Genomic DNA, 26,189 nt, shown 5'->3' on the forward strand with positions numbered 1-26,189 from the left:
GCTAGAAACTGATGCCCATTTCAAGCCCACCAACTCTCACAGCTACCTAGTATACACCTCCTCCCACACTCCCTCCTGCAAAAATTCCATCTCCTAATCCCAATTCCTCCTCCTCCGCCGCATCTGCTCCCAGGATGAGGCATTCCACTCCCGCACATCCCAGATGTCCACGTTCTTCAAGGATCGCAACTTTCACCCCGCATGGTCGAGAATGCCCTTGACCGTGTCTTCCACATTTCCCGCAACACATCCCTCACACCCCGCCCCTGCCACAACCGCCCCCAGAGGATCCCCCTCGTTCTCACATACCACCCCATCAACCTCCGGATACAACGCATCATCCTCCGACACTTCCGCCATCTACAATCTGACCCCACCACCCAAGAGATTTTTCCATGCCCATCCTTGTCTGCCTTCCGGAGAGACCACTCTCTCCACGACTCCCTTGTCCGCTCCACACTCCCCTCCAACCCCACCACAGCCGGCACCTTCCCCTGCAACCGCAGGAAGTGCTACAGTTGCCCCCACACCTCCTCCCTCACCCCCATCCCAGGCCCCAAGATGACTTTCCATATTAAGCAGATGTTCACCTGCACATCTGCCAATGTGGTATACTGTAACCACTGTACCCCGTGTGGCTCCCTCTACATTGGGGAAGCCAAGCGGAGGCTTGGGGACCGTTTTGCAGAACACCTCCGCTCGGTTTGCAATAAACAACTGCACCTCCAGTCGCGAACCATTTTAACTCCCCCTCCCATTCCTTAGACGACATGTCCATCATGGGCCTCCTGCAGTGCCACAAGGATGCCACCCGAAGGTTGCAGGAACAGCAACTCATGGTCTGCTTGGGAACCCTGCAGCCCAATGGTATCAATGTGGACTTCACAAGCTTCAAGATCTCCCCTTCCCCCACTGCATCCCAAAACCAGCCCAGCTTGTCCCCTCCTCCCACTGCATCCCAAAACCAGCCCAGCTTGTCCCCGCCTCCCTTACCTGTTCTTCAACTCACCTATCCATTCCTCCCACCTCAAGCCTCACCTCCATTTCCTACCCCTCTCTGATGAAGGGTCTAGGCCCGAAACGTCAGCTTTTGTGGTCCTGAGATGCTGCTCGGCCTGCTGTGTTCATCCAGCTCCACACTTTGTTGTCATAGTATATGAGTTCCCTGCTTGGGACTGTTAATCAGAGAATCCTGGCTGACAGATAAGAACAGGAGTGCCAGAGGTCCTGCTCACACTGAGAACTGGCTCCAATGAAGCTGGATCAGTCTCAAAGACTCTTCAGGTGTAAATAAAGGGTGACTTGGTGATGGGATACCAGCCTTTGTGGAGTTAGTTCAGTTCCATATGTGCTGGAGGCAAGCTGGCAGCTGTGTTGGGAAGCCTGAAAGAAACACCGCAGGGGTCTTCTGGAGGTAGAATATGCAGTGAACCCTACTGATATTTACAGTTTAGTATCGCCGCTAAGTAACCATTTTCCATTGTGAACTGTAGTCTTTAAGTACGTCTCCTGCTGATTTGTCATGGGATGTTTTATTCTAAATATAAGCCACTGGTGAATGCTTGGAGCTCCTGCCACGTGGTTTCTGTAAATAATTTGAATGTTCTAGGAGGAAATATCACTGATATTACGGGGAATAAGCTGTTCTATGTTTTTATAAAACAGCAAACATATATGCAAACCAATTAATGGCAACTCTGGATTCTCTTTTTTTTAAAATGAGTTCTCCTACTTTCCAAGATTTCTTTTGGAGGGTCCACTTCCACTGTGCAGCACTCGCTGTTGAACTAAGCCTCACTCAATACTGGCGTGCTCCGTGAATATCAGAAGTAGCAATCTCGGGACTGTTGAGTGGAAGGTGTGACTGAGACAAAAATTGCGGGTTCGTGTCATTAATTCTGGAGATTTGAACACAAAGGTGCAGTACTGAGAGGGTGCTGCTATGTCAGAGATGCCATCTTGAACTAAAGCCTCATCTTCCCTCTCAGTTCAACTCGGCGAAATAGAGGCCAGTTCTCTCTTGCGGTTTGGTCTGTACTTATCTTTCAATCAACCAACCAAAATACAGATTATCTGCTCATTGTTATATGTGTACTTTGCCTTTAAAGGGAGCTCACCTTTAAAAGACTTCATGTGCTGTATGTATACAATGTTGTGACTCTGCCTGACTGCTCAGCTGCTTTGTGTCTGTGAGCTATGCACACACAAATCAGCTGATGAAGGGTCTAGGCCCGAAACGTCAGCTTTTGTGCTCCTGAGATGCTGCTTGGCCTGCTGTGTTCATCCAGCTTCACACTTTATTATCTTGGATTCTCCAACATCTGCAGTTCCCATTATCACTGGTTTGCTGCAATGTCTGCTTCATAACTTGTACCGTGTTTTACTGTGTTAGCTAAACTAATGCATAGAGTTAATCCATCTCTGATGAGTGATTGATTATCATGCACTTATCATTCACAGGATGGTCATTAATCATGTTACATGCAACAAAATCTCACAAACACAGCCTTAGCTACTGTAAGTTTCCCTATTTCAACAGTAACGACGCTTCCATAGTACTTGATGGGTCATAAACACTAGGAAGCACAGGAAGGTTGATGTAGGAGGTTCAAGATTTCCTTTTAATGGGACTGAAATCCCAGCCTCAAACCCTGATTACCAGAAACTCTGCAGATACACATTGCCAAATTCTCACCTGTCTGCCATCCTCCTGATTACATGGTTCGAGTATAACTTGGGAAGCTATGGAGAAGTTTGTAATCGCCATGCACTTGTCCTGCTGCTTGATCAATGCTCCGGAAAACACCCATTCCTGCAAATCATCGAACACCCAAAAATCACAGTGGTCAGTTTCATCAGAGAGAGGATGGAAGCAAACTGGAAAATATTAACAAAAAAAATCACTCCACATCGGTGTGATTATGTTCCCCTGTAAATCACAAATATTATCCCATTTTGAGTGGGACAAAGGTAAACTCTCCCGCCTTGTCGTTCTCAATATCACCTATCACAATGTTGACCAGACCATCCTCCTCCAACACTTCTCCACCGTCATTCAACATTGTGACACTGCTGTCATCTGGTTTCATTCTGAAAGTAGTGAACAAAGCAGGATCACAAGTAGACCATTCAGCCCCTGGATCCCCCTCTGCTATACAACAAGATCAGAATTGATTTGTCTGTGCATCGAATTCCACATACTTCTGGTAACCATTCATTCCCCTGCCAAACAAGAATCTACCTACCTCAGCCTTTAGTCTCACAACATAACGTTGTCACCTCTGTTCCAATAGGGCAGATCACATTAAAACTACTTCTGGCCTGATCCACAAGAGGAAACGTTCTTTACCATTCATCTTAAGACCATTCAGGATCCATCAAGTCACCCCTCACTCCTCTAAACCCCTGTGGAAACAAGCCTAGCTCGAGCAGCTCATTATCATAAGACAACCCATTCATTCCAGGTATTAGTCGAGTAAACTTCCTCTAACCTCCTTCCAATACATTTACACTTGCTAAGATAGATAATAAATGTGTGACCTACAGTGGTTGCCCTTTCTGCCCCCAAGATCTAATTCTTAACTCCCTTACAATTTCTCATTAACACGTTGCTCCTCAGGAAACCAAGTGCCATTCACCCATCGCCTTGTGCTGTGTATTAGTTCCTGCTCCAGTAACCCCTCTATTTTACAAGTCTACTACTCCCTCATTACCTCACCTCTCCCTATCCGAGTAGTCTCCTCTGGCCCTGCTACCTTCCAAAACTGTCCGTGCTTCTCCAATTCCAGCATCCCAGATTTTTAAACTCTCCACCATTGGTCCCTTCAGCGGCTGAAACCTTAAGCTCTGGAATTCCCTTCCAAAACTGCCTCTTTTTTCTTTTTTAAAAGTTACCTGTTGTAAAAGTGCCTTATTTGGTGTAGTGTCGAATCAGGTTAGATAACAATCCTGTGTAGGACCCTGTGCAGTTTTATACATTAAAGACATTGCACAAACACAAGCTGTTCTTGAGGAAACAAGGCCACTGGTTTTTGCCTCTCACCTGGTTGTAGGGGATGCTGCTTATGGTCTCTGTGCACTGCCCCAGGCCAATGATGAAATCATCTGTCTTGTAAGGGGCCTGAGATTGCATACACTTTCCCCTCTGTCTCAGCACAACTGTTTCAGATGTCTGCTTTTCTGGAATTCTACAGTAAAAATAAAGATGTGAAGACCAGATAAAGTGACACACTCGGTCACGACAAACCGAATAGAAATCAGTCGATGAAATACATTATTTAAATTTCATTCCTGAGTAACTGGCTAGGCCAACATTTGGTGCCCTGACCTGGAGAAGGTGGACTATCTAAGGAGCCCTGGTAAATTTCTGCAGTGCATCTTTGTAGATAGTACTACAAAAGCATTGGACATGGAAGGACTGAATGCTTAGTCGTCCTTGTTCCTGAGTCACTGGAAGTTAGCATTCAGATGCATCAAGCAAGTAGGAAGGCAAGTGTTACATTTGTCTTCATCATAAGGGGATTTCAGAACAGGAGTACAGTTGTATAGAGCCTTCGTGAGACCAACCTGGATTACTCGGTATAGTTTTGGTCCTCTTATCTAAGGAAGGATCTACTTGCCTTAGAAGAAGCGCATTAGAAGTCCACCAGATTAATCCACGTGACTGTTTGAGGAGACGGGATCTGTACTCTCTAGAGCTAAGATGAATGAGGGCTGACCTCATAATAAGTTCTTACGGAGTGTGACTGAGCGATATGGATATTTCCCCAGGCATAATCTTAGGATAAGAGGTAGGCTATTTAGGACTGGAATGTGAAGGTGCTTCTTCACCCAGAGGTTGGTGAGTATTTGGAATTTTCCACCCCAGAGGGCTATGCAGACTCAGTCATTGAACAGGTTCAAGTCAGAAATCAATATTGTTCTGGGGACTAATGGCATCAAGTGATGTGGTCTGTTGGTGGTGCTCCAAGGTGGCTCAGAGGTTAGCACTACTGTCTCGCAGCACCGGGGACCTGGGTTCGATTCCAGCCTTAGGCAACCATCTGTGTAGAGTCTGAAGGACTCCCCCCATGACCGAGTGAGTGCACCAGTTTCCTCGCACAGTCCAAAGATGGGCAAGTTAGGTGGATTGGCCATGGGAAATAATGGGGGGGTACGGTCTGGGTGGCTTGCTCTTTGGACGGTTGTTGCGGACTCAATAGACCAAATGACCTGTATTTGCACTGGAGGAATTCTATGATTCATCTTGAGTCCATATTGTTACTGTTACATGGGAAGGATGGTTGAGAATTGTAAACCTCATCGATGAACAGAGGACGAGAGGTAAACACAGTGTTTGGACGGTTGTTGCGGACTCAATAGACCAAATAACCTGTATTTGCACTGGAGGAATTCTATGATTCATCTTGAGTCCATATTGTTACTGTTACATGGGAAGGATGGTTGAGAATTGTAAACCTCATCGATGAACAGAGGACGAGAGGTAAACACAGTGTTTGGACGGTTGTTGCGGACTCAATAGACCAAATGACCTGTATTTGCACTGGAGGAATTCTATGATTCATCTTGAGTCCATATTGTTACTGTTACATGGGAAGGATGGTTGAGAATTGTAAACCTCATCGATGAACAGAGGACGAGAGGCAAACACAGTGAATTCTCCTTATCCAGGCATTCACAAATTTGCCCATTTGCATCAAAAAATAAATAGCAACAAAATTGAACATCTGTGGGCAAACTTGCATATCTGTGATTTTTAACCTGTATTGTAAATGAGCTCCACCCTCACGAATTTCATCATTCAGCAGAGTTCTCAGAAACAGAACCCTCCCAGACACACGGAGGGAATCCTACCTGAGCTCAGAGTAGACATTTTGTAGGTACCACTGGAAAGATTTGCACTGTAGCTTCTTCCGCAGCTGAACTCGATCTGCAACACTGAAACAGACAGTGCCAAGTTCAGGATCTTCAAGTTGAGGGTCACAGTTGAATCAAAAGGGACTGTAACCGTTGAGAATCCAGGCTATGTTTCTGATCACAGATGGCCAGGTTTTACTTGCACTCATGGGAGGAGGCTGGACAGAAATTCACAAGGCCCTTGTACTTTGATACAATGGGGGTACAACTCTACCCTCCAATTCGAGGTTCAAATCCCAATTCAGACGCCCAAGTTCACAATCCAGGCTGATAGTGAAGTGCTGAGGGAATGCTGCGCTGCTGCCTCAGAGGTGAAGTATGGACTTTAAAGCCCCTTTGCATCTTTGAGGAAGTGTGTTCCATCTTGTGTGCCCAGGCCATAGTGCCATTAAGAAATCCCAATCATCTTACTACTGAGCTTGGCAGAATGTGAAATTGCCAGGGAATTAAGTTCTCTCCACTTTGGAGGAACTCATCAGATGGAAAATTCTTTGAGACATCACCTGGTGCTCTATTGGAACAGGAGGCATAAGTGGAAAAGAAATACCTGGAGATATCATCAACTTACTTTCCATAGTGCCTTCCCACAGCAGACGGCCTGGCTTCGTAGTAGTACTGTTTATAGTCATCCATCCACACTTCCACTGTACGTTTGGTATTCCTTCAAAAACAAAAACCCACCATATCACAACTTCAAATACAACACAGGAGCAACATGGTGGCTCAGTGGTTACCACTGCTACCTCATAGTGCCAGGGACCTGGGTTTGATTCTATTCTAACACAAGCTTGGTCACAAAACACACTATCATCTGATTAGTGATGACAAACAGCCTAAGCTAAATCTTACCAAATCAATCATTTCCCTCATTTTTCTTGAATGACAAGACCATCAGAGTCATGGTTGGCTCACTCCACATCCTTCTGTTTCTTCTCACCCTCCCCAACAGACCACAGTAGAAACCTGTGCCCGAGATTCCGGAAGTGGGGCACTGTAACCCTCTTGCATTGTTTAGGTGGACCGCTTGCTTGATTTCTGGTCGTGCTTCAGTCTCATGCTGCTGCCTTTGCCCCAATCAGTGCAGAGGGGAACTGGACAGATAGAGGAGCACCCCACAGGGCAGCTCCTGGGCCTGACTGAGGTGGCCATACGTAGATCCCAGATACTGCCCTGAGATCTGTATAAGACCCATCTTGTAGACCTAAAGATGGGAACGACAGTACATCCAGTGCATTTATTCCCCATAATTTCAGAAGTGTAACAGCACAGAACGCAGCCTTTGGGCCCATCGTGCCTGCACGAGCTAGTCAAACAAGCTTCATTGTCTACAGCCAATCTCCTACATTACAGTACACCATTTCGATCCAAGTAACCATCCAGTACCCTCTTGAATGCCTCCATTGAACCTGCCTCCACCACATTTCCAGGCAGTGCATTCTGCACCGCAAGTACTCGCTGCATGAGAAGATTTTCTTTTTCAATTCACTCTTGCTTCTTTTGCACATCACACTTTAAATCTGAGGAAGGGTCAGTAGACCCTTCACAGATGCTGCCAGACCTGCTGAGCTTCTCCAGCAACTTTGTTTTTGGTCCTGAATTACAGCATCTGCAGTTCTTCGGTTCTACATTAAATCTATGCCTTCTCCCTCTTGTTCCTTTTTACAAACAGTTTCTGCCTTTTATTTTATCCAGCCTGCTCATGATTTTGAAAATCTCGGTCAAATCTCCTTCCGGCTTTTGGGGCGGCACGGTAGCAAGCACTGTTGCCTCACAGCACGAGGGACCCAGGTTTGATTCCAGCCTTGGGTTTCTGTCTGTGTGGAGTTTGCACATTCTCCCCGTGTCTGCATAGGTTTCCTCCACGTGCTCCGGTTTCTTCCCACAGTCCAAAGATGTGCAGGTTAGGTGGATTGGCCATGCTAAATTGCCCATAGTGTTCAGAATGTGTAGCTTAGGTGGGTTATATGGGGAATGGGATGCACTGAGGTTCAGTGTGGACTTGTTGGGCCGAAGGGCCTGTTTCCACACTGTAGGGATTCTAATTCTAATTCATTCTTCCCTCCAAGGAGACAGACCCAGTGATCTATCCTCATCATTGAAGTGTCCCATTCCTGGAACCACTCCTGTGCACTCTTCAATGCTTTCACGTTTTTCTAGTTTTACTTTTTTTATTTCTCTGTTAATGAGTAGTAGAGGATTGTCTCATCTGACTGACTCTCTTCCACTGCGATGACTGTCCCTCGAAAGGAGCCGTATTCTCACAAGAATAGGCAAAACTGTGGTGGGGTAGCTCTGATGATAGAGTGTGGAACATCATATCATGAAAGTGGAATCAGGTTAGGTGGAAATAAGGAGTGGTAAGGCTAAGATTCATGGGTTAGAGTAGTTAAGGATTCCCTGGGCGATATGGTAGAATTTCAAACTTAGTTTGAAGGCGAACAAAGCAGGTCTCAAACCAGTGTCCTCAAATTAAATAAAGATAACTACAGAAGGACGAAAAAAAAAAGTCTATTTTCCCAGCCCATTTAAACGACTAAGGAGAAAGTCAGTGGATGAGCAGTGTCAGGAATTTAAGCTGATGTTTCACAATGTTCGGCAAAAATGTATTTCAGTAAAAGGAAGGACTGAACGAGAAGGATGGACTTCTCGTAGTTTATAAAGGTGATCAGGAGAGTATCCAATCAAAAACTAAGGCACGCAAAGTGGAGAGATGTAAGCCAGAGAACTGGGATTTCTGTTTAGGAAGCAGCAATTGATGACTAAAAGCCAAAAAAGGGAGAAAATTAATTATGAAAGTGAACCAGTAAGAAATATAAAAATGAACATCAAGAGCTCCTAAGATATACAAAAAAAACAGAGTAGTAAAAGTAAGTGTGGGACCCTTGTAGGATGCACCTGAAGAATTATTAATGGGAACAGGGAATTGGCAGATAAATTAAACCAATATTTTGCATCAGTATCATATGGAGAATACTATAGATAAAAAAACACATCAGATAAGTAAAGTGCTCACACGAGGAAAGACCATGTAACAACCTCCATCACAGAGGACAAAGTATTTGACAATCTAATGGGACTATATTTAGATTTCCAGAAGACATTCAATAAGGTGCTACATAAAAGACTATTGCAAAGATTGGAACTCTCAGTACTGGGGGCACTGTATTAACATGGATTGAGGATTCATTAAATTACAGAAGATGGAGTGTCAGGATTAATGGGTCTTTTTCAGGTTTGAAAGATGTAACTGGCGGAGTGCCACAATGATCAGTCTAAGGGACCCCAATTATTTACTATTTGTACTAATGACCTGGAGTACTGGGCTGAGTGTTATATATCCAAATTTACTGATGATACAAAAATAGATGGGAGAGCATGTTGTGATGGGGACATAACGAATCTGTAAGGTGTTATAAACCGGTTGAGTGAGTGGAAAAGGACATGGAAGGTGGAGTTTAAAGTAGCAAAGTATGGTCATGCACTTTGGACACAAGTATCAAATGGCAGATTATTACTTACAGGCAGAGACTCCAAGAAAGTGTAGCGCAGAGAGATTTGGGTGTTCTTGTGCATAAAACATAAAAACTTTAGCATGCAGATGCAGCAAGGAATTAAAAAGACAAATGAATTTTGACCATTCCTAGGGGTTTGGAGTTTAAAAACAGGGAAGTCCTGTTACCACTGTCTCGAGAGTTAGTGAGGGTGCACTTGGAATACTGTGTAGTTTTAATCCCTGTATTTAAGAAAGGATATACTGCAATTGGTTCAAAAGAGATTCACTAGGCTCATTCCTGGGATGAAGGGGTTGACTTAACAAGAAAACTAAAAAGATTAAGCCTTTATTTATTATCGTTTAGAAGAATGAGACAATACCAGATTGAAACATCCACATTTTTGAAGGGGCCTGACAGGTAGATGTCGAGACAATGTTTCCACCTGTGAAGGAGTCTCAAAACTAAAAGACGTGGTTAGAGAATAAGGAGACACCTGTTAAAACTGAGATGGGAAGAAATTTCTTCTCCCAGTCTGGAAATCTCTATCCCAGACTTTTGTGAAGCCCGGGTCAGTGAAGTATTTTATAGAAGGGGTAGTTAGATTTTGTAAATATTAAGGAGGTGAGGGCTATGAGGAGCAGGATAGAGGAGTTGGCAATCAGCCACAATCTTGTTGAATGCCATGGCAGGCTTGAGGGGCTGAATGGCCTCCTGCTGCTCCTAGTTCTTTTAAACCTAATCTCAGTGGTGGTGCCCAAGAAACTATCATCAATCCTTGTGAAAAACGGTCCTGGTTTACTGACATCATACAGGGGAGGAAATCTGCTATCCTTTCCTAGTTTGGCCTATGTGTCACTTCAGACCCACAGCGATGTGGCTGACTCAGAGCTGTCCTCTGAAACAGCCCAGTTAACAGTCAATTCAGGGAGGGGAGAAAATGCTGCCACCACCCACATCCGTCAAAGAAAGCTGGGCCTGTTTCTAGCAAGGATGGGGCAGAGCATTCCAATTGGAACTCTTTCTGAAAAGGTGGTGGAAGCAAAGTCCTTGACGTTTTGTGAAGGCCAAGCGAGGCAGATGCTTGGTAAACAAGAAGTGAATGGTTGGTGGGGGCGGCAAGGAATATAGACTGATCAGCTCAGCTACAATCTTATTGAATTGCAGGGCAGGTTGGAGGGGCTGAATGGCGTACCGATGCTCCCAATTCATAAGTTCACTCACACTATACAGTGCCACACTGTCTCTCCCCTCCGTCACAATGGAGGCCCAGCAAGAGACTGAACAACTCCACAGGGGCTGCCCTTTATTTATTTACCAATGACTCTAGCGTTGCTTCATTCAGAGTCAGTTCTCAGAGTGTCAGTAAGTCTGACTATCTGCCTTACTACCTTACTATCTGCCAGCCAGCATGTTTCTCCCTCTTGTTGGTTTCCTCACCGGTTACTGCAGATCCGGTCTACTGGTTTGCTCCTTTAGGACCCAACCAACCCAATCAGTAGCGCTGCTGCCGAGCCACTCTTGTGGTGGATATTGAGATCCCCCACACAGAGTATAGTTTGCCAACTTCAGTACTTCCTCCAAGTGTTGTTCAACATGGAGGAGTACTGATGCATCAGCTGAGGGAGGACTTTACGTGGTAAATGCAGGAGGTTTCCTTGCCCATGTTCAACCTGAAGCAATGAGACTTCATGGGGTTTGGAGTCAACATTGAGGACTCCCAGGGTAACTCCTTCCCGACTGTATACCTCTGTGCTACCCCTCTGCTGGGTCTGTCCTGTTGGGAGGACAGGATGCATCCAGGGATGGTGATGGTTGTCTGTAGGACATTGTCTGAAAGATATGATTCTGTGAGTATGATTGTCAGGCTGTTGCTTGCTGAGTCTGTGAGACAGCTCTCTCAGTTTTGGCACTAGCCCCCTGATGTGAGTGAGGAAGATTGTTTTTTAAAAACAGGGTCAACAGCGCTGTTTCTGCCATAGTCTTTTCCAGTGCCTAGGTCAATTCCAAGTGGTACGTCCAGTTTCATTTCTTTGTTGAGACTTCATAGCGATCGATTCAATTAAGTGGCTTGCTAGGCTGTTTCAGAGGGCAGTTAGAAGTCAGTCATATATATTGCATATATAAGACATTTCCTTTCAATAAGTGAGCTCATGGAAGATGCTTACCTTATATATCAGCCTAGATAAAACACAAACCTTAAATATGTCAGCCTATACAAGGCATTACCTTATTTCAGTGATTCGATTTAAGATGCTTACCTTATATAGGTGAGCTTATACAAGCCTTATATAATTGAGTCTATATGAGGTATGTACCTTGCATAAGTGTCCCTATAGGAAGCAACAGCCTTACATAAGTGCACCTATGAGATATCTTTATCTCATGTAAATGATCCTATGTGAGATATATGAGTCTATATGAGGCACTTACATTATATAAATCAGCTTATATAAAATATTTACCTTGTATAAGGACCTGTAGACAATGTTTCCCTTGTGTAAGGGAGTCTATGGGAGTCATTTATGACATACAAATGAACCTATAATAGACATTTACCTTATAGAAGTGAGCCTATAGGAAATGTTTATCTTACATAAGCGAACCTAAAGGGGACATTTACCTGATATAAATAAAGCCTATAGGAGATGTGTACCTGATGCAAGTGAGGAGACAGTTACCTTATGTAAGTGAGTGCATTGCCCTCAGGGAAGTTGTATGGGTGCCGCTTACGGAAGACGTGTCCCACACGACTGCACGGGACAATCTCCAAACTTCCTCCACACATCCACACACGGAAAGATAGCTCTGGAATGGAGTGGAGAAGTTATGGGATTAAAGAAGACCCCTCAATCTCTCAAGTTCCCCTTTGACCCTCTTGGTAGCCAGCTTACACAACTGGAATTTCTAGTATTATTAAACACATATTAGGGCACCCGGTGGCTCAGTGGTTAGCACTGCTGCCTCTCAGCACCAGGGATCTGGGTTTGATTCCACCCTCGGGCAACTGTCTGTGTGGAGTTAGCATGTTCTCCCTGTGTCTGCGTGGGTTGCTGCCATGTGCTCCAGTTTCCTCCCACAGTCTAAAGATGTGCAGGTTAGGTGGATTGGCCATGCTAAATTGCTTGTAGTGTTTAGGGATGTGTAGGTTAGTTGTGTTAGCCATTGGAAATACAGGGGTAGGGGGATGGGTCTGGGGGGATGCTCTTTGGAGGGTTGGTGTGAACTTGTTGGGCCAAAGGGCCAGTAGGGATTCTATGGTATCAGACACACAGTGCAGGAAAATGGTGTTGATGCAGAGTACTGGCCAGGACAAAGGTGCTGCCAACTCATTGGGGCTGAATGGCCTCATGCTCCTCCTCTTGTTAATGCTTATAATGGGGTTATCAGAGAGCCAATTACAGCAGAGAAAATGGCCATTCGACCTGTCACATCCACGCTGGTTCTCCAAGAAGACATTGCAATCGGGGCAATTTCCCCACTACATCCCCACGCCAGCACATTTATTTCCTTCAAGTGCCTGTCCAATTATAGGACTGCCCTGCCCACTGCCTGCTTCTCGCCAGTCCTTGACACTACGCTTTGCACTTCCTGGCCCTCCCTAGCCCCTGCCCCTCCCCATTCCCATTCCACCCCACTGCTTGCCCCCTCCCCATTCCCCACTCCACCCCACTGCTTACCCCTTCCCTGTTCCTGCTCTTCCCCATAGTCTGCCATCCCATCCCGTTCAAGCAGAGACTGTGTTCCTCCACTGGGTCTGGAGATGGTGAAATGCCTTGTACCGAATGATATTATCGTGGTCACAAAAATGGCAGAGGGAACAAGCTCACAGGGTGATGACTCCATCAGCAGCAGCCAATCCATTACAAAAAACATGCCTTTCTTCCTAGACCTGCATCCGTAACTCACTTTAAACTAAGAGGGAATCCTCTTATTTACAACAACAAAACACAAATTGCATTTAGATAGCATCACTGACACAGTGGTACAGTCCAAACTGCTTCATGAGAATGATAATCAAACAGAACTCAATCCAGGGTCACATAATGTTGAATTGGTCCAGGAGGCAGGGAGAGACAGAAAACTTTATTGTGCATCCAACAAAAGATGGGTGCTGCTGGTTGGGTCAGCACTTCATGCCCTTCCCTAACTGGCTTCAGAAGATGGTGGTGAGGTGTCTTCTTGACTGCTGCAAGTCATGCACTGTAGGTAGACCCTCAATGCCCTTACGGAGGGAATTTGACCCAGCAACACAGAAGGAATGGTGATATAGACTAAAAACAGGGGAGGCCCTTCAGAAGTATACAAAATGTAGGGGGATGCTTAAAAAAATAAATGAGAGCAAAGAGGTACCACGGAATATCTTTGGCAGATAGGATTAATGAAAACCTCAAAACGTTTTACAAGAATGTTAAGAAGAACAGGATTATCAGGAAAAGAGTGGGGCCTATTAAAGATCAAAGGAGCATCATGAATTTGGAGCCAGAGGACATGAATGATGTTTTCAGTGAATATTTCTTGGCTGTATTCACAAAGGAGAAAAACATGTAGCTGGAGATTTCATTTGTGATGGTGAGGTTCGAGAGCATGTTAAGATTAATAAGAAGGAGGTATTAGATATTTTAGTTGGCATTAAGGTGAATAACTCAGCAGGGCCTGATGAGGTGTATCCCAGATGCTCTGGGAGGCAACAGAGGAGATTGCTGGTGCCCTGGCAGAGATATTATAATACTTCGCTGGCCACAGGTGAAGAGTCAGATGACTGGAGGATCCTTTGTTCAAGAAGGATTAGGCCAGGTAATTACAGGCCAGTTAGTCTGATGTCAGCAGTAGGGGAAACTATTGGAAAAGATTCTGAGGATAAGATTAATCAGCACTTGGAAAGACAGGGACTGATCAGGGTTAGTCAGCATGGATTTGTTAGGAGATCCTGCCTACCTAATTTAATTGAATTTGTTTGGAAAGGTGACTAAATGTATTGATGAGGGTAGTACAATTCATGCGATTCACACAGACTTCAGTAAGGCCTTTGACAAGGTTCCACATGGAAAGCTGGTCCAAATGTTAAGAGGCCATGGAATCCAAGGCAAGTTGACAAACTGGATCCAAAACTGGCTCTCAAATAGGAGGCAAAAGGTGATGGTGGAGGGTTGTTTTTGTGATTGCAAGACTGTGACCAGCGGTGTACCAAAGGGAACGTTTTTATGTTTGGCACGTATATTAATGATTTGGGTACGAATGTAAAAGGTAGAACTAGGAAGTTTGTGGATGATACAAAAATTGGTGGTGCTGTTGATAGTGAGGAGGTTGGTCTCAGGTACAGTCTGATATTGATCAGCTGACAATTGGGCAGAGCAATGGCATATGGAATTTAATCCCAATAATGTTAGATAATGTATTTTGGAATAAGGGAAGAATATACACAATTAATGGTAGGTTCCCAAGGCGTACTGAGGAACAACAGGACCTTGGTGCACAAGTCCTGAAGGTGCAGGTACACAAGGTGGTGAAAAAGGCATAGGGGATACTGAGAGATAGTAAGAACTGCCAATGCTGGCGACTAAGACAATACAGTGTGGAGTTGGAGGAACACAGCAAGACAGGCAGCAGCAGAGGATCAGGAAAGCTGATTTTTCAGGTCGAGACCCTCCATCAGAAATGGGGAGGGGGGAAGGGGGCTCTAAAATAGAGAGTGGAGTTTGGACTGGAAGAGGTAGGTGGGATGGTGGTAGCAGGTAGGTAGTGGTGGGGATTGGTCAGTGAGGTGTGAGGAACGGATAGGTGGGAGGTAGACAGGTCAAGGAGGCGGGGCCAAGAGGGAGGATTCATCTTGAGATAAGGCTGGGGATGGGGAGATTTTGCAGCTAGTAAAGGCGGGATGGTGATAGGTGAGTGCTGCTAAGTAGTGGTGGGGATTGGTCAGTGAGGTGGGGGAGCTAGTCTTGGAATGAGGTCAGATGTGGGGAGATTTTGAAGCTAATGAAGTCCACGTTGAGCCCATTGGCTTGTAGGTTTCCAAGGCGGAATGTTGGGTGCTGTTCCTCCAGTTTCTGGGTGGCATCGTTGTGACAGTGGAGGAAGCCCAGGATGGACAAGTCATCTAGGGAGTGGGAGAGGGAGCTGAAATGGTTTGCATCTGAAAGGTGTTGTCGTTTGTCGTGAACCGAGCGTAGATACTTTACAAAGCGTTCTCCAAGCCTCTGCTTGGTCTCACCAATGTAGAGGAGGCCACATCAGGAACTGCAGATACAGTAGACCACTGGATGTGCAGGTGGTAGGGGAGGTGGATGTTTGTGATATGGTGCCAGTCAAGTGGGCAACTTTGCCCTGAATGGTGTCAAGCTTCTTGAGTGTTGTTGGAGGTGCATTCCAGGCAAGTGGGGAGTATCCCACACATTCCTGACATGCATCTTGCAGATAGTGGACAGACTTTGAGAAGTCAGGAGATGAGTTGTTTCCCACTGTATTCCTAACTTCCGGCCTGCTGTTGTAGTTGCAGTATTTGTATGGCGAGTCCAGTTCAGATGCTGGTCAATGTGGTAATCCCTAGAATGTTGATAGTGGGGATTCAGTGATGGTAATATATATCGAATTTCAAAGGATGGTGACTGGATGGTTTCTCATTGGAGATGGGAATTGCCTGGCATGTGTGTGGCAGGAATGTTATTTGCCACTTTAAACTCAAGCCTGGATATTGTCCAGGTCTTAGCAGCATCTTAGGGGGAGGAAAGCTGACATTTCGGGCCTAGAAAAAGATCAAGGGTCTAGGCCCAAAACATCAGCTTTCCTGCTTGGCCTGCTGTGTTCATCCAGCTCCATACCTTGTTATCTCAGATTCTCCAGCATCTCCAGTTCCTATTAGCATTGTCCAGGTCTTGTTGCATTTGAACATGGACTGCTTCAGTATGCAAGGAGTTGCGACTGGTGCTGAATATTGTGAAATCAGTGAACATCCCCATTTCTGACCTTATGATGGAGGGAAGGTCATTGATGAAGCAGCTGAAGATGGCAAAGGACACTGCCCTGAGGAAACTCCTGTAGAGAAATGCTAGAGATGAGAATGAGAGCTGAGATAATAAAGTGTGAAGCTGGATGAACACAGCAGGCCAAGCAGCATCTCAGGAGCACAAGCTTTTGTGCTCCTGAGATGCTGCCTGGCCTGCTGTGTTCATCCAATTTCACACTTTATTATCTTGGATTCTCCAGCATCTGCAGTTCCCATTATCTCTGATAGAATGAGAGCTGCGATCTCTTGTATTTGTTGGAGCGGGGCTTGTCCACACAGAGGATGAAGACACATTTCTCTTGTATTTTGGCAGTATCGGAGACTTAGGATCAATTGTTCCAAAAACGGGTATTCAGCAAACTTACTGTCCCCATTCTCACACTATCCATCAGACACTGGCAGCCATGTTGGACAGCGATGACAAACCCTCACAGACCCTCCCATCAGGATTCGGAGTCGTCACAACTCTTTCCTCTCCCAAGCATTACCAAGCTAGCTAACGGGCTGTGCTCTCCACATTCAGAGTAAAGAGGGGCTGAGTGGAAGCCTCACTCCCTCGAGGGGGTGCTGCGCTATCAGAGGAGCTAACTTTTTAATGACAGGTCAAGAAAACACACTGCCTGTTCACTGAAGTGACGATAATGATTCTGTAGCCGCAAGTCAAAGAGGATCAGAGGAATTCACCTGGTCAACTGACAGCAGCAGATAAGCTTCCTGTTACAGTTTATAACTCAAACATCCACCAGTGAACGGAGCAATCAACAGCATTCAGTCATTAACCAACACTACCCCCCCCCCACCATGAGAATAATTATAAACACTCACCAAAGTTTTCACCACCCCAAATGTCCATCTGCGTGTCATATTTCCCAAGGTGGTTGAACCAGGACTTATTGATGACAAATATCCCTCCAGCAATAACTGGGGTCCTACAAAAATAAAACAGTGTCAGTCATGGGCCTTCTTTTATACTTGCATGGAATGCAGACGTTGCTAGTGTTTATTGCCCGTCCCTAGCTGCCCCTCAAGTAGGCAGAAGTGAGCTGCCCTCTTGAACCGCTGCAGTCCATGTGTTGTAGGTAGACTCAAAATGTCCCCAGGGAGGGAATTCCGGGAATCTAACCCAGTGACACTGAAGGAATGGCGATACATTTCCGAGTCAGGATGGTGAGTGGCTTGGAGGGGAACTTGTCAGGGATGGCGTTCCCATATATCAGCTGCCATTGCACTTCTAGAAGGAAGTGGTCATGGGTTTAAAAGGTGCTGTGTGAGGTGATTTTCTGCAGTGCATCTTGTAGATACTACACCACTAATGCTACTGAGTGCCAGTGGCGAACGGGAGTGGATGTTTGTAGATGCTGTGCCAATCAAGCAGATTGCTGTCTTTTGGGGGTATCAAGTATCTTGAGTGTTATTGGAGATGCCCCTAACAACATCAAACTCCAGACATGTGCATTGTAGATAGTGGATAGGCTTTGGGGAGTCAGGAGGTTAGTTACTTACCACAGTATTCCTAGCATCTGAGTTGTTCTTGTAGCTACTGTGTTTATATCAAATCAATCATAGAAATCATAGAATCCCTACAGTGTGGAAATAGGCCATTCTGCCCAACACGTCCATACTGCCCCTCCGAAGAGCATCCCATCCAGACTCATTATCCTACCCCTGCATTTTCCCATGTCTAACCCACCTAACTTAAACATCCCCGAGCACTATGGGTAATTTAGCATGGCCAATCCACCTACCCTACACATCTTTGGACTGTGGGAGGAAACTGGAGCACCTGGAGGAAACTCACGCAGACACGGGGAGAATGTGCAAACTCCACACAGAAAGTCGCCCAAGGGTGGAATTGAACCCAGATTCCTGCTGTGAGGCAGCAGTGCTAACCACTGAGCCACGAAGCCACTGTGCCACCCCTACGTCACTATTTCTAGTCAATGGTAGTCCATAAGATACTGTTAGTGGGGCATTCAGTGATGGTAGCACCATTGAATGTCACACAGTGGTGATTAGATCATCTCCTGTTGGAGATGGTCATTTCCTGGCATTTGTCAGAGACAAATGTCACTTGCCACTTGTCAGTCCAAGCCTGGATATTGTCCAGATCTTGCTGTATTTGAACATAGATTGTTTCAGTATCTGAGGAGTCATGAACAGTGCTGAACATGGCGCAATTATCAGTGAACATCCCTACTTCTGACCTCATGATGGGGGGAATGTCATTGATGAAGAAGCTGAAGATAGTTGGGCCTAGGACTCTACCCTGAGGAACTCCTGCAGAGATGTCCTGAAGCTGAGCTGACTGATCTCTAACAGCCACAACCATCTTTCTATGGGTTGAGTACGACTCCAGCCAGTAGAGAGTTAGTCCTCTGATTCCCACTGATTCCAGTTTTGCCAGGGTTCCTTGAGGACATATGCAGCCTTGATGTCAAGAGCTGTCACTCTCACCTTATCTCTGGGATTCAGTTATAGAGTCATAGAGCTGTCACAGCATGGAAACACATCCTTCAGTCCAACGCCCCCATGCCAACCAGATATCCTAAATAAATCTAGTTCCATTTGCCATCATTTGGCCCATATCCCTCTAAACCATTCCCATGCATATATACTTCCAGATGCCTTTCAAATGTCGAAATTGCACCAGCCTCTACCCCTTCCTCTGCAGATTGCTCCATATATGCAACACCCTCTACATAAAAAAGTTGCCCCTTAGGTCCCTTTTAAATCTTTCCATTCTCACCTTAAACCTATGCCCTATCGTTTCAGACTCCCCCCACCCCAGGAAAACACCTTGACTATTCACCCTATCCATATTCCTCATGATTTTATAAATCTCTATAAGGTCACCCCTCAGCCTCCGACACAAATAGTCCCAGCCTGTTCAGCCACTCCTTCCCTGGCAACATGTTTGTAAATCAGAATTATTTTCTTTTTGTCCATGTTTGAACCAAGGCTGTAATGAGGTCAGGAGCTGAGTGGCCCTGGTAGAACCCAAACTGGGCGTCACTGAGCAGGTTATTTCTAAGCAGGTGCTGCTTGATTGCACTTTACTGATGACTGACAGCAGACTGATGGAGTGGTAATTGGCCGGTTGGATTTGTCCTGCTTTTTGTGTACAGGATATACCTGGGCAATTTTCCACATTGTTGGGTAGCTGCCAAAGTTATAATTGTACTGGAAGAGCTTGATTCGGGGAGCAGCAAGTTCTGAACCACAAGTCTTCAGTGCTATTGCTAAAATGTTGGTTTAAATCTCACTCCAATATCTTTGGCTTCAGCTCCAGGCTGACAGTCCCAGCGCCCTCACAGTTCCCTTTATTTACATTCAGGACCCTAGTTTCAGATCAGCATACTTGACTCTCCATCTTAATGAAGAATTCTATTATATATGGTCTCTCTTCCCCAAGCAATCTCATATAACAAGATTGCTAATTTATCCTTTCTTAATTTTCAGTATTCAGTCTAGAATGGCTTGTTATATTAAAGCGAAGAACTATGGATGCTGAAAATCTGAAACCAAAACAGAAATTGCTGGAGAGATAACGTTTTGCGTCTGGTGGATTCTGACGAAGAGTCACTGGACTTGAAACGTTAATTCTGCTTTCTCCCTATAGATACTGCCAGACCCGCTGAGTGAGTTTGTGCAGGAATTTCTGTTTTAGAATAGCCTGTTCTCTGGTTGGTTCCATATTGGTCTAAAAAAAACCCCCATCATTTACAAATTCCAAGAATCCTCCTCCACATTACTATTGCCAGTTAGTTTAAGGTTTTTGAGCAGATTTGTAACTGGGGTTGTGGATGCTGTGATTGGATCGCTCGCTAAGCTGGTTTGTTAGTTTGCAGATGTGTCACTACCCTGCTGGGTAGCATCATCAGTGCAGCATCTGATAAAGCACTGTTGTGTTTTCCCACCTGATATTTAAACTCTGGAGTCCATTGGATTGTCCTTACATTGGACAGACAGGAAGGAAACTGACCACAAGAATACATGAGCACCAACTAGCAACAAAAAGACATGAGCAGTACTCGCCTCCATTCATACAGATAAGGAGAACCACCAGTTCGATTGGGACAAGACCAGGATCCTGGGACAGTCCTAACAGAGACAAGCACAGGAATTTCTAGAGGCTTGGTTCTCCATCAATAATCAGGTAGGATTAGACCCTATACATACACCACTATGAAGGAAAACCAGAAATGAGGTAATCAATTCCAACAGACCCCAGAGTTTAAATACTAGGTTGGAAAACACAACGGCGCTTCATTGAAGGCTGCACTGAGTATGATACCCAGCAGTGTAATGAAACATCTGCAAACTAACGAACCAGCTCAGTGCGCCAACCAACCGCACCAGTTTAGTTTGTCAAACTACACATAAATTAAAATCACCCAAGGTTACACTCACAAACCTCTCTTTTACTGTTTACTGCCTTCCCTTACATCTCCACTATTGTGTGGGGACCTACAAACAAGCCCTAACAACAGTTTATCCCTCTTGATTTTTATCTCCATCCATACAGATTCCATAGCCTTATTATCTGAGCCAATACTCTGCCTCACTATTGCGTTGATTAATCCTTTACTAAACAATGCTATTCCACCTCCTTTTCTGATTTGTCTATCCTTCCTAAATATTGAATACTCCCGATGTGCGGTTCCCATCCTCAAGCACTCTACAACCATGTTTCCATAACTGCAACTGTGTCATAACCATGTATATCTATTTACCATGTTAATTCATCTGCAAAGTGTGCTATTCTATTTTTAAGGAGTTTGCACATTCTCCCCGTGTCCGCGTGGGTTTCCTCTGGGTGCTCCGGTTTCCTCCCACAGTTCACAGATGTGCAGGTTAGGTTGATTGGCCATGCTAAGTTGCCTGTAGTGTTCAGGGAGGTGTAGATTGGGGGGAAGGGTTATAGGAGGATGGGTCTGAGTGAGATGCTCTGAGGTTCAGTGGGGACTTGTTGGGCCGAAGGGTCTGTTTCCACACTGTAGGGATTCTATGATTCAAACGTTCCATGCTTAACTCACAATGTCTTTAGTTTTGTCTTCTTTACCTTATTAATCATCCAAACTTTATTTTGCACAATTTCCCCATTTGCTTCCCACCCTCGTTTCTCTGCCTTCCACTTTTGCTTCTTGTCTTTTCTGTTACCATCCTATGGTGGTTCAGTGGTTAGCACTGCTGCCTCATAGCACCAGAGACCCAGGTTCAATTCCATCCTTAGGCAACCGTCTGCATGGAATCTGAACGTTCTCCCTGTGTCTGCGTGGGTTTCCTCACACAGTGAAAAGATGTTCAGGTTAGATGGATTAACCATGCATATTGCCGACGGCGTCCAGGGATGTGCAGGTTAGGAGGGAAATGCAGGGTTACAGGGACAGTGTAGGATGGTGGGTCTGGGTGGAATGCTCTTTGGAGGATTGGTGTTGACTTGATGGGCTGAATGGCTTGCTTCCACACTGTAGGGATTCTATGATACTGACTAGCACTAGCAGACAGACCCCGAGCACACCGATCCCAATCCTGCCCTTATAATGTCAGGGAGGGTTCAGGTTCACGATGGGTGCGCTGGGTTCCAGCACCAGTCCTGTTTCCTGGAAGTATCCCAGCGCAAGCCCCACACTCCAGCACATCCTCTGGACTTCAGGGCAAGACCCAAATCCCAGAATCAATCCAGCATTCCAGGTATTGAACATCCCTGTGTCACATGGGGGCCATTTTAACATTCAAAGATGGTGTCAACAGGCAGTGCTGAATTGACCATTGATCACCAACACAACCCCTGATTTGTCAAATATCTCTCGAACATCATGGTCTGTTTTTAGACCACTCTGTGCTGAATCCAGTGCTTACCGTATTGATTCAGTCGGGTCAGACCGCACCATTTTCTGTTCAATAGGCATCTGCTCCCATTTAAAATGCAAACTCCAGTCAAACCCTATGACGAAATGAGGGAAGGAGGGAAAACAGCAAGATGAACAGAGAGAAATCGAGATGATAAGGATAAGACTGTGCTGAAACAATATCACATTTGAACTGGAGGCAATGAATCAGTGGTATTATCACTGAATTGTTAATCCAGAGACCCAGATAACATTCTGGGGACCCAGGCTCAAATTCTGCCAGGGCGGATGGTGGAATTTGAAGCCAATAAAATACCTGGAATTAAGAATCTAATGATGACTGTGAATCCATTGGCGATTACTGGAAAAACCCATCTGGTTCACTAATGCCCTTTAAGGAAGGAAACTGCTTATCCTTATGTGGTCTGGCCTACATGTGACTCCAGACCAACAGCAATGTGGTTGACTCTTAACTGCCCTCTGGGCAATTAGGGATAAACAGTAAATGCTGCTTGATCAGCAACATCCTGATCCAGTGAATGAATCTCAAAAGAAATTTAAAAATCACAACAGAGAAGACAGTCCTTTGCTCAATCACCAAGATGTTTACATGTCCTCTCTTCATGTTAATTTCCACATCCCCATCACTGGCTAGGTCAGTATTTAATTTATAATTTTTAACCAGCCTGTTACCACACACCTCTGGAGTGGCCTTGAACTCGGGCCTCCTGGCCCTGAGGTAGGGACATTACCACTGTATCACAAAAGCCCTGTTAGGACAGTATTTATTGCCTGCCCCTAATTACCCTTGAGGAAGTGGTGGTGAGCTGCCTTCTTGAACCGGTGTAGTCCATGAGCTAGATCCTCAATGCCCTTCGGGAAGAAATTCCATGATTTTGACCCAGTAACACTGAAGGACACAGCAGTACATTTCCAAGCCAGGACAGTGAGGGTCTCAGAGGGGAACCCATAAATGACATGCTCCCACATGGTTGCTGCCTTTGTTTTTCAAGCTGTGAGTACATGCCTTGAATTAATGCAAGATCTTCTCCTCTCTGAGGTCCATTACAAAACCAACTGTCACTTTTTGAACTGAGGGCACCTAAAACCACTGGGGAAATTGAGAGACTTTTACATTTGATCAATTTCTCAACTGTACGGAATTGAAAGGGGGAAATCTGTCCTGGTGAGATCGGGCACACAATTAAATTGGCTCATCGTTCACAAACATCTAATTTCGTCTTAAAGTTAAGAAAAGGGCATGGCAGTTTTGACAAGCAGAGGACCCACCCCATTTTACCAAATCACTGTGATCCCGGCATGAGGCTCCTGGCTTTGAAATGAAGCAAAGCTCAACAAGCCAAGTTGAACCAATTTAGCCCATCACTACAATCCAGATTTTGAAACTGAGGAATGAGAGGAGGCCATTCAGCCCCCTCATGTCTGTCCCACCATGAAACGAGATTGGATCTTGCCTTATCTGTCCTTATTGAGCAACGACAATGCGGAAATGTTTTTCCTTGACACAGACTGTGTGGGAAAGCTTCCAGATTTCATCTTTCCCACTTTGAGTGAAGATGTGATTCCCACCACCAATTTACAACGTTCGGATTCCACCTTTAAGGATATGCATTCTTCTTATAGACTCTGACACCTGAGTATCAGTTTCTATCGCTCTTACACCAACTCCCTTAATTGCTTTCAACAGCTTCACAGAATCACTCCTTAATGATACAGCCGCATCATGCTTGGGCCTCTCAGTTACAGTATTGGCCCCAGTCCAGACGTGATGTGAAGTTCAAATCATTAATTACTGGATTGTGAATGTTTCCAGACTTCCACATTTTGCATTCTTTCCACTAGAAGCAAAACATTCTTCTCTCATGTTCAAAACATTCCAAGGCCAACGAATGGCACACCCAAGGATCTCTTTGTATTCTGAACTCTCTGAATCAATACAGAACCAGCAGTGTAACTGGGGTCTACAGACTCTGCATCACCAAATAAACATGGGACGATCCCAATCCTGGTTTCAGTAAAGGGAAAGAATACTGCATCTCAGCCCCTCCTCAGAGTCAGAGGTTCAAATCCCAATCCAGTGACGTCAACACACTGATACTCCAGTGTATTGCTGATGGTGTGCTACATTGTCAAAACTGCTGTCTCTAGGATCAGACATTAAACTGAAAGAAGTGTCTGTTCTCTCTGGGGAATATAAAAAGATCATGTGGCACAACCTTGTAGAATAACAGCGGAGCTCTCTCTGGCGTCTAGGGCTACACTTACCCTCATTCGAAATAGATGATCGTTCAAAAAGGGATGGGTTTCACTTGAACTGAGGGGGGGACCAATATCCTGGCGGATTATCTAGTTCTGTTAGAGAACCTCTAAACTAGTAGGGAGGGGGTTGGAAGGATCCTAAGTAGTAGTGAGAATAGAGTGACAAACAAGGATGGTTTTGAAGTTAAAGAGAGCAAGTTAATTAGACAAGACAGGCAAGAGCAAGTCAGAGAACTCTGAAGAATTAAACTGCATTTATTTCAATGCAAGGAGTCTTACATACAAGGCTGATAACCTCAGCGTATTTATGGGTACATGGGACTGGAACATCATAGCTATTGCAGAAACACAGCTGAGGGAGGACAGGACTGGCAGCTCAGTGTTCTCAGGTTTAGATGCTATGGAAAGGGAGGCAAATGAGGAGGAGGAATAGCAGTTATGATTAGGGAAAACATTACTGCTGTACTTAGAGAGGATATTTCTGAGGGATCATCCAGTGAATCTATTTGAGTGGAACTGAGAAATAAGTAAGGGATAATTACCTTAACAGGGTTGTACCTTGAGAGGCATCTAATAGTCAGAGGGAAACTGCAGAGCAAATATGTAGAGAGATCTCAGTTATCTGCAAGAATAATAGTAATAGTGGTAACAGAAGGGCATTCTAACTTTTTTAGCCTGAGACTGCATAGTGTTAAGGGCTTGGGTAGAGAGGAATTTGTTAAATATTTTAAAGAAAGTTTTCTTTATCAATGTATAGATGCACCTACTAGAAAAGGAACAAAACTTGACCTTCTTGTCGGAAATAAGCAGGGTTAAGTGACTGAGGCGTTAGGGAGCAGTTTGGAACTAGTGATTATAATTCTTTTAGTTTTAAAATAGTTATGGAAGGATAGGCTTTATATAAAAGTTGAAGTTCATAATTGGAGTAAGGCAAATTTTGACAGTACGAGACAAGAACTTTCAAAACTTGTTTTGAGGTAGTCTGTTCACAGAAAAAGGGAAGTTGGAGCAAGTTGGAGGCTTTCAAAAGTGAAATAACATAAGTTTGGAGACAGTATGTTCTTGTTAGAGTTAAAGGTAAGGGTGGTAAGGGCAGGGAACAATGGCTAAACAGAAATATTGAGGTTTTGGTCAAGCATGAGGAGGAGGTATATGTTAGGTATAGACAACTAGGAACAAGCAAATCTTTTGAAGAGTATAACGAGTCTAGGGGCATTCTTAAGAGGGAAATCAGAAGGGCAAAAAGGAGATATGAGATAGCCTTGGCAGATAAGGTTTCTCTCAATCAATAACTTGCCAGGGCCAGTGCTCAAAGTTTTCAAATGATTCAATAGTGTAGGTGGAGGCCTTCAGGACAAAGCGCAAGACTGGAGTGAAATCAGGAAGCCCTTTGCCACACAATGACAACCAGGAATCTTGGAGGTTCACCCTCCAGAAACTTCAGGGAACATTGAGAGATTTTCATTGCCAGTATTGAAGGATTTGGAGTGAAAGTCAGGTAACTCCCACCCAAGTCTCACCAAGGGTCCTTAGATAGCACCTTCCAAATACACAACCTCTAACATCTGGAAGGACAAGCACAGCAGATACACGGGGGCACACTCACCTGCACGTTCCTCTCCAAATCACTCACTGTTCTGACTC

General features: G+C 44.9%; 1 protein-coding gene across 2 annotated transcripts in view; it reads right to left on the minus strand.

The window, feature by feature from the left end:
• The window catches only part of galnt16 (UDP-N-acetyl-alpha-D-galactosamine:polypeptide N-acetylgalactosaminyltransferase 16), a 100,706-nt gene that overhangs the window by 11,976 nt on the left and 62,541 nt on the right, over positions 1 to 26,189 (minus strand). Inside the window, exons 8-14 of one of the 2 annotated variants that reach the window (XM_048537110.2) lie at positions 22,276 to 22,360; positions 17,239 to 17,342; positions 12,089 to 12,215; positions 6,485 to 6,577; positions 5,854 to 5,937; positions 4,043 to 4,187; positions 2,696 to 2,812 (exon numbers count right to left, since the gene is read on the minus strand). In XM_048537110.2, the coding sequence (XP_048393067.1) occupies positions 2,696 to 2,812; positions 4,043 to 4,187; positions 5,854 to 5,937; positions 6,485 to 6,577; positions 12,089 to 12,215; positions 17,239 to 17,342; positions 22,276 to 22,360 (755 nt within the window). The remainder of the gene's footprint in view (positions 1 to 2,695; positions 2,813 to 4,042; positions 4,188 to 5,853; positions 5,938 to 6,484; positions 6,578 to 12,088; positions 12,216 to 17,238; positions 17,343 to 22,275; positions 22,361 to 26,189) is intronic. The other variant, XM_048537111.2, reaches the window with a different exon arrangement.

The sequence above is a fragment of the Stegostoma tigrinum genome, chromosome 10 (genome assembly GCF_030684315.1).
Source record: "Stegostoma tigrinum isolate sSteTig4 chromosome 10, sSteTig4.hap1, whole genome shotgun sequence".
Taxonomy (NCBI): domain Eukaryota; kingdom Metazoa; phylum Chordata; class Chondrichthyes; order Orectolobiformes; family Stegostomatidae; genus Stegostoma; species Stegostoma tigrinum.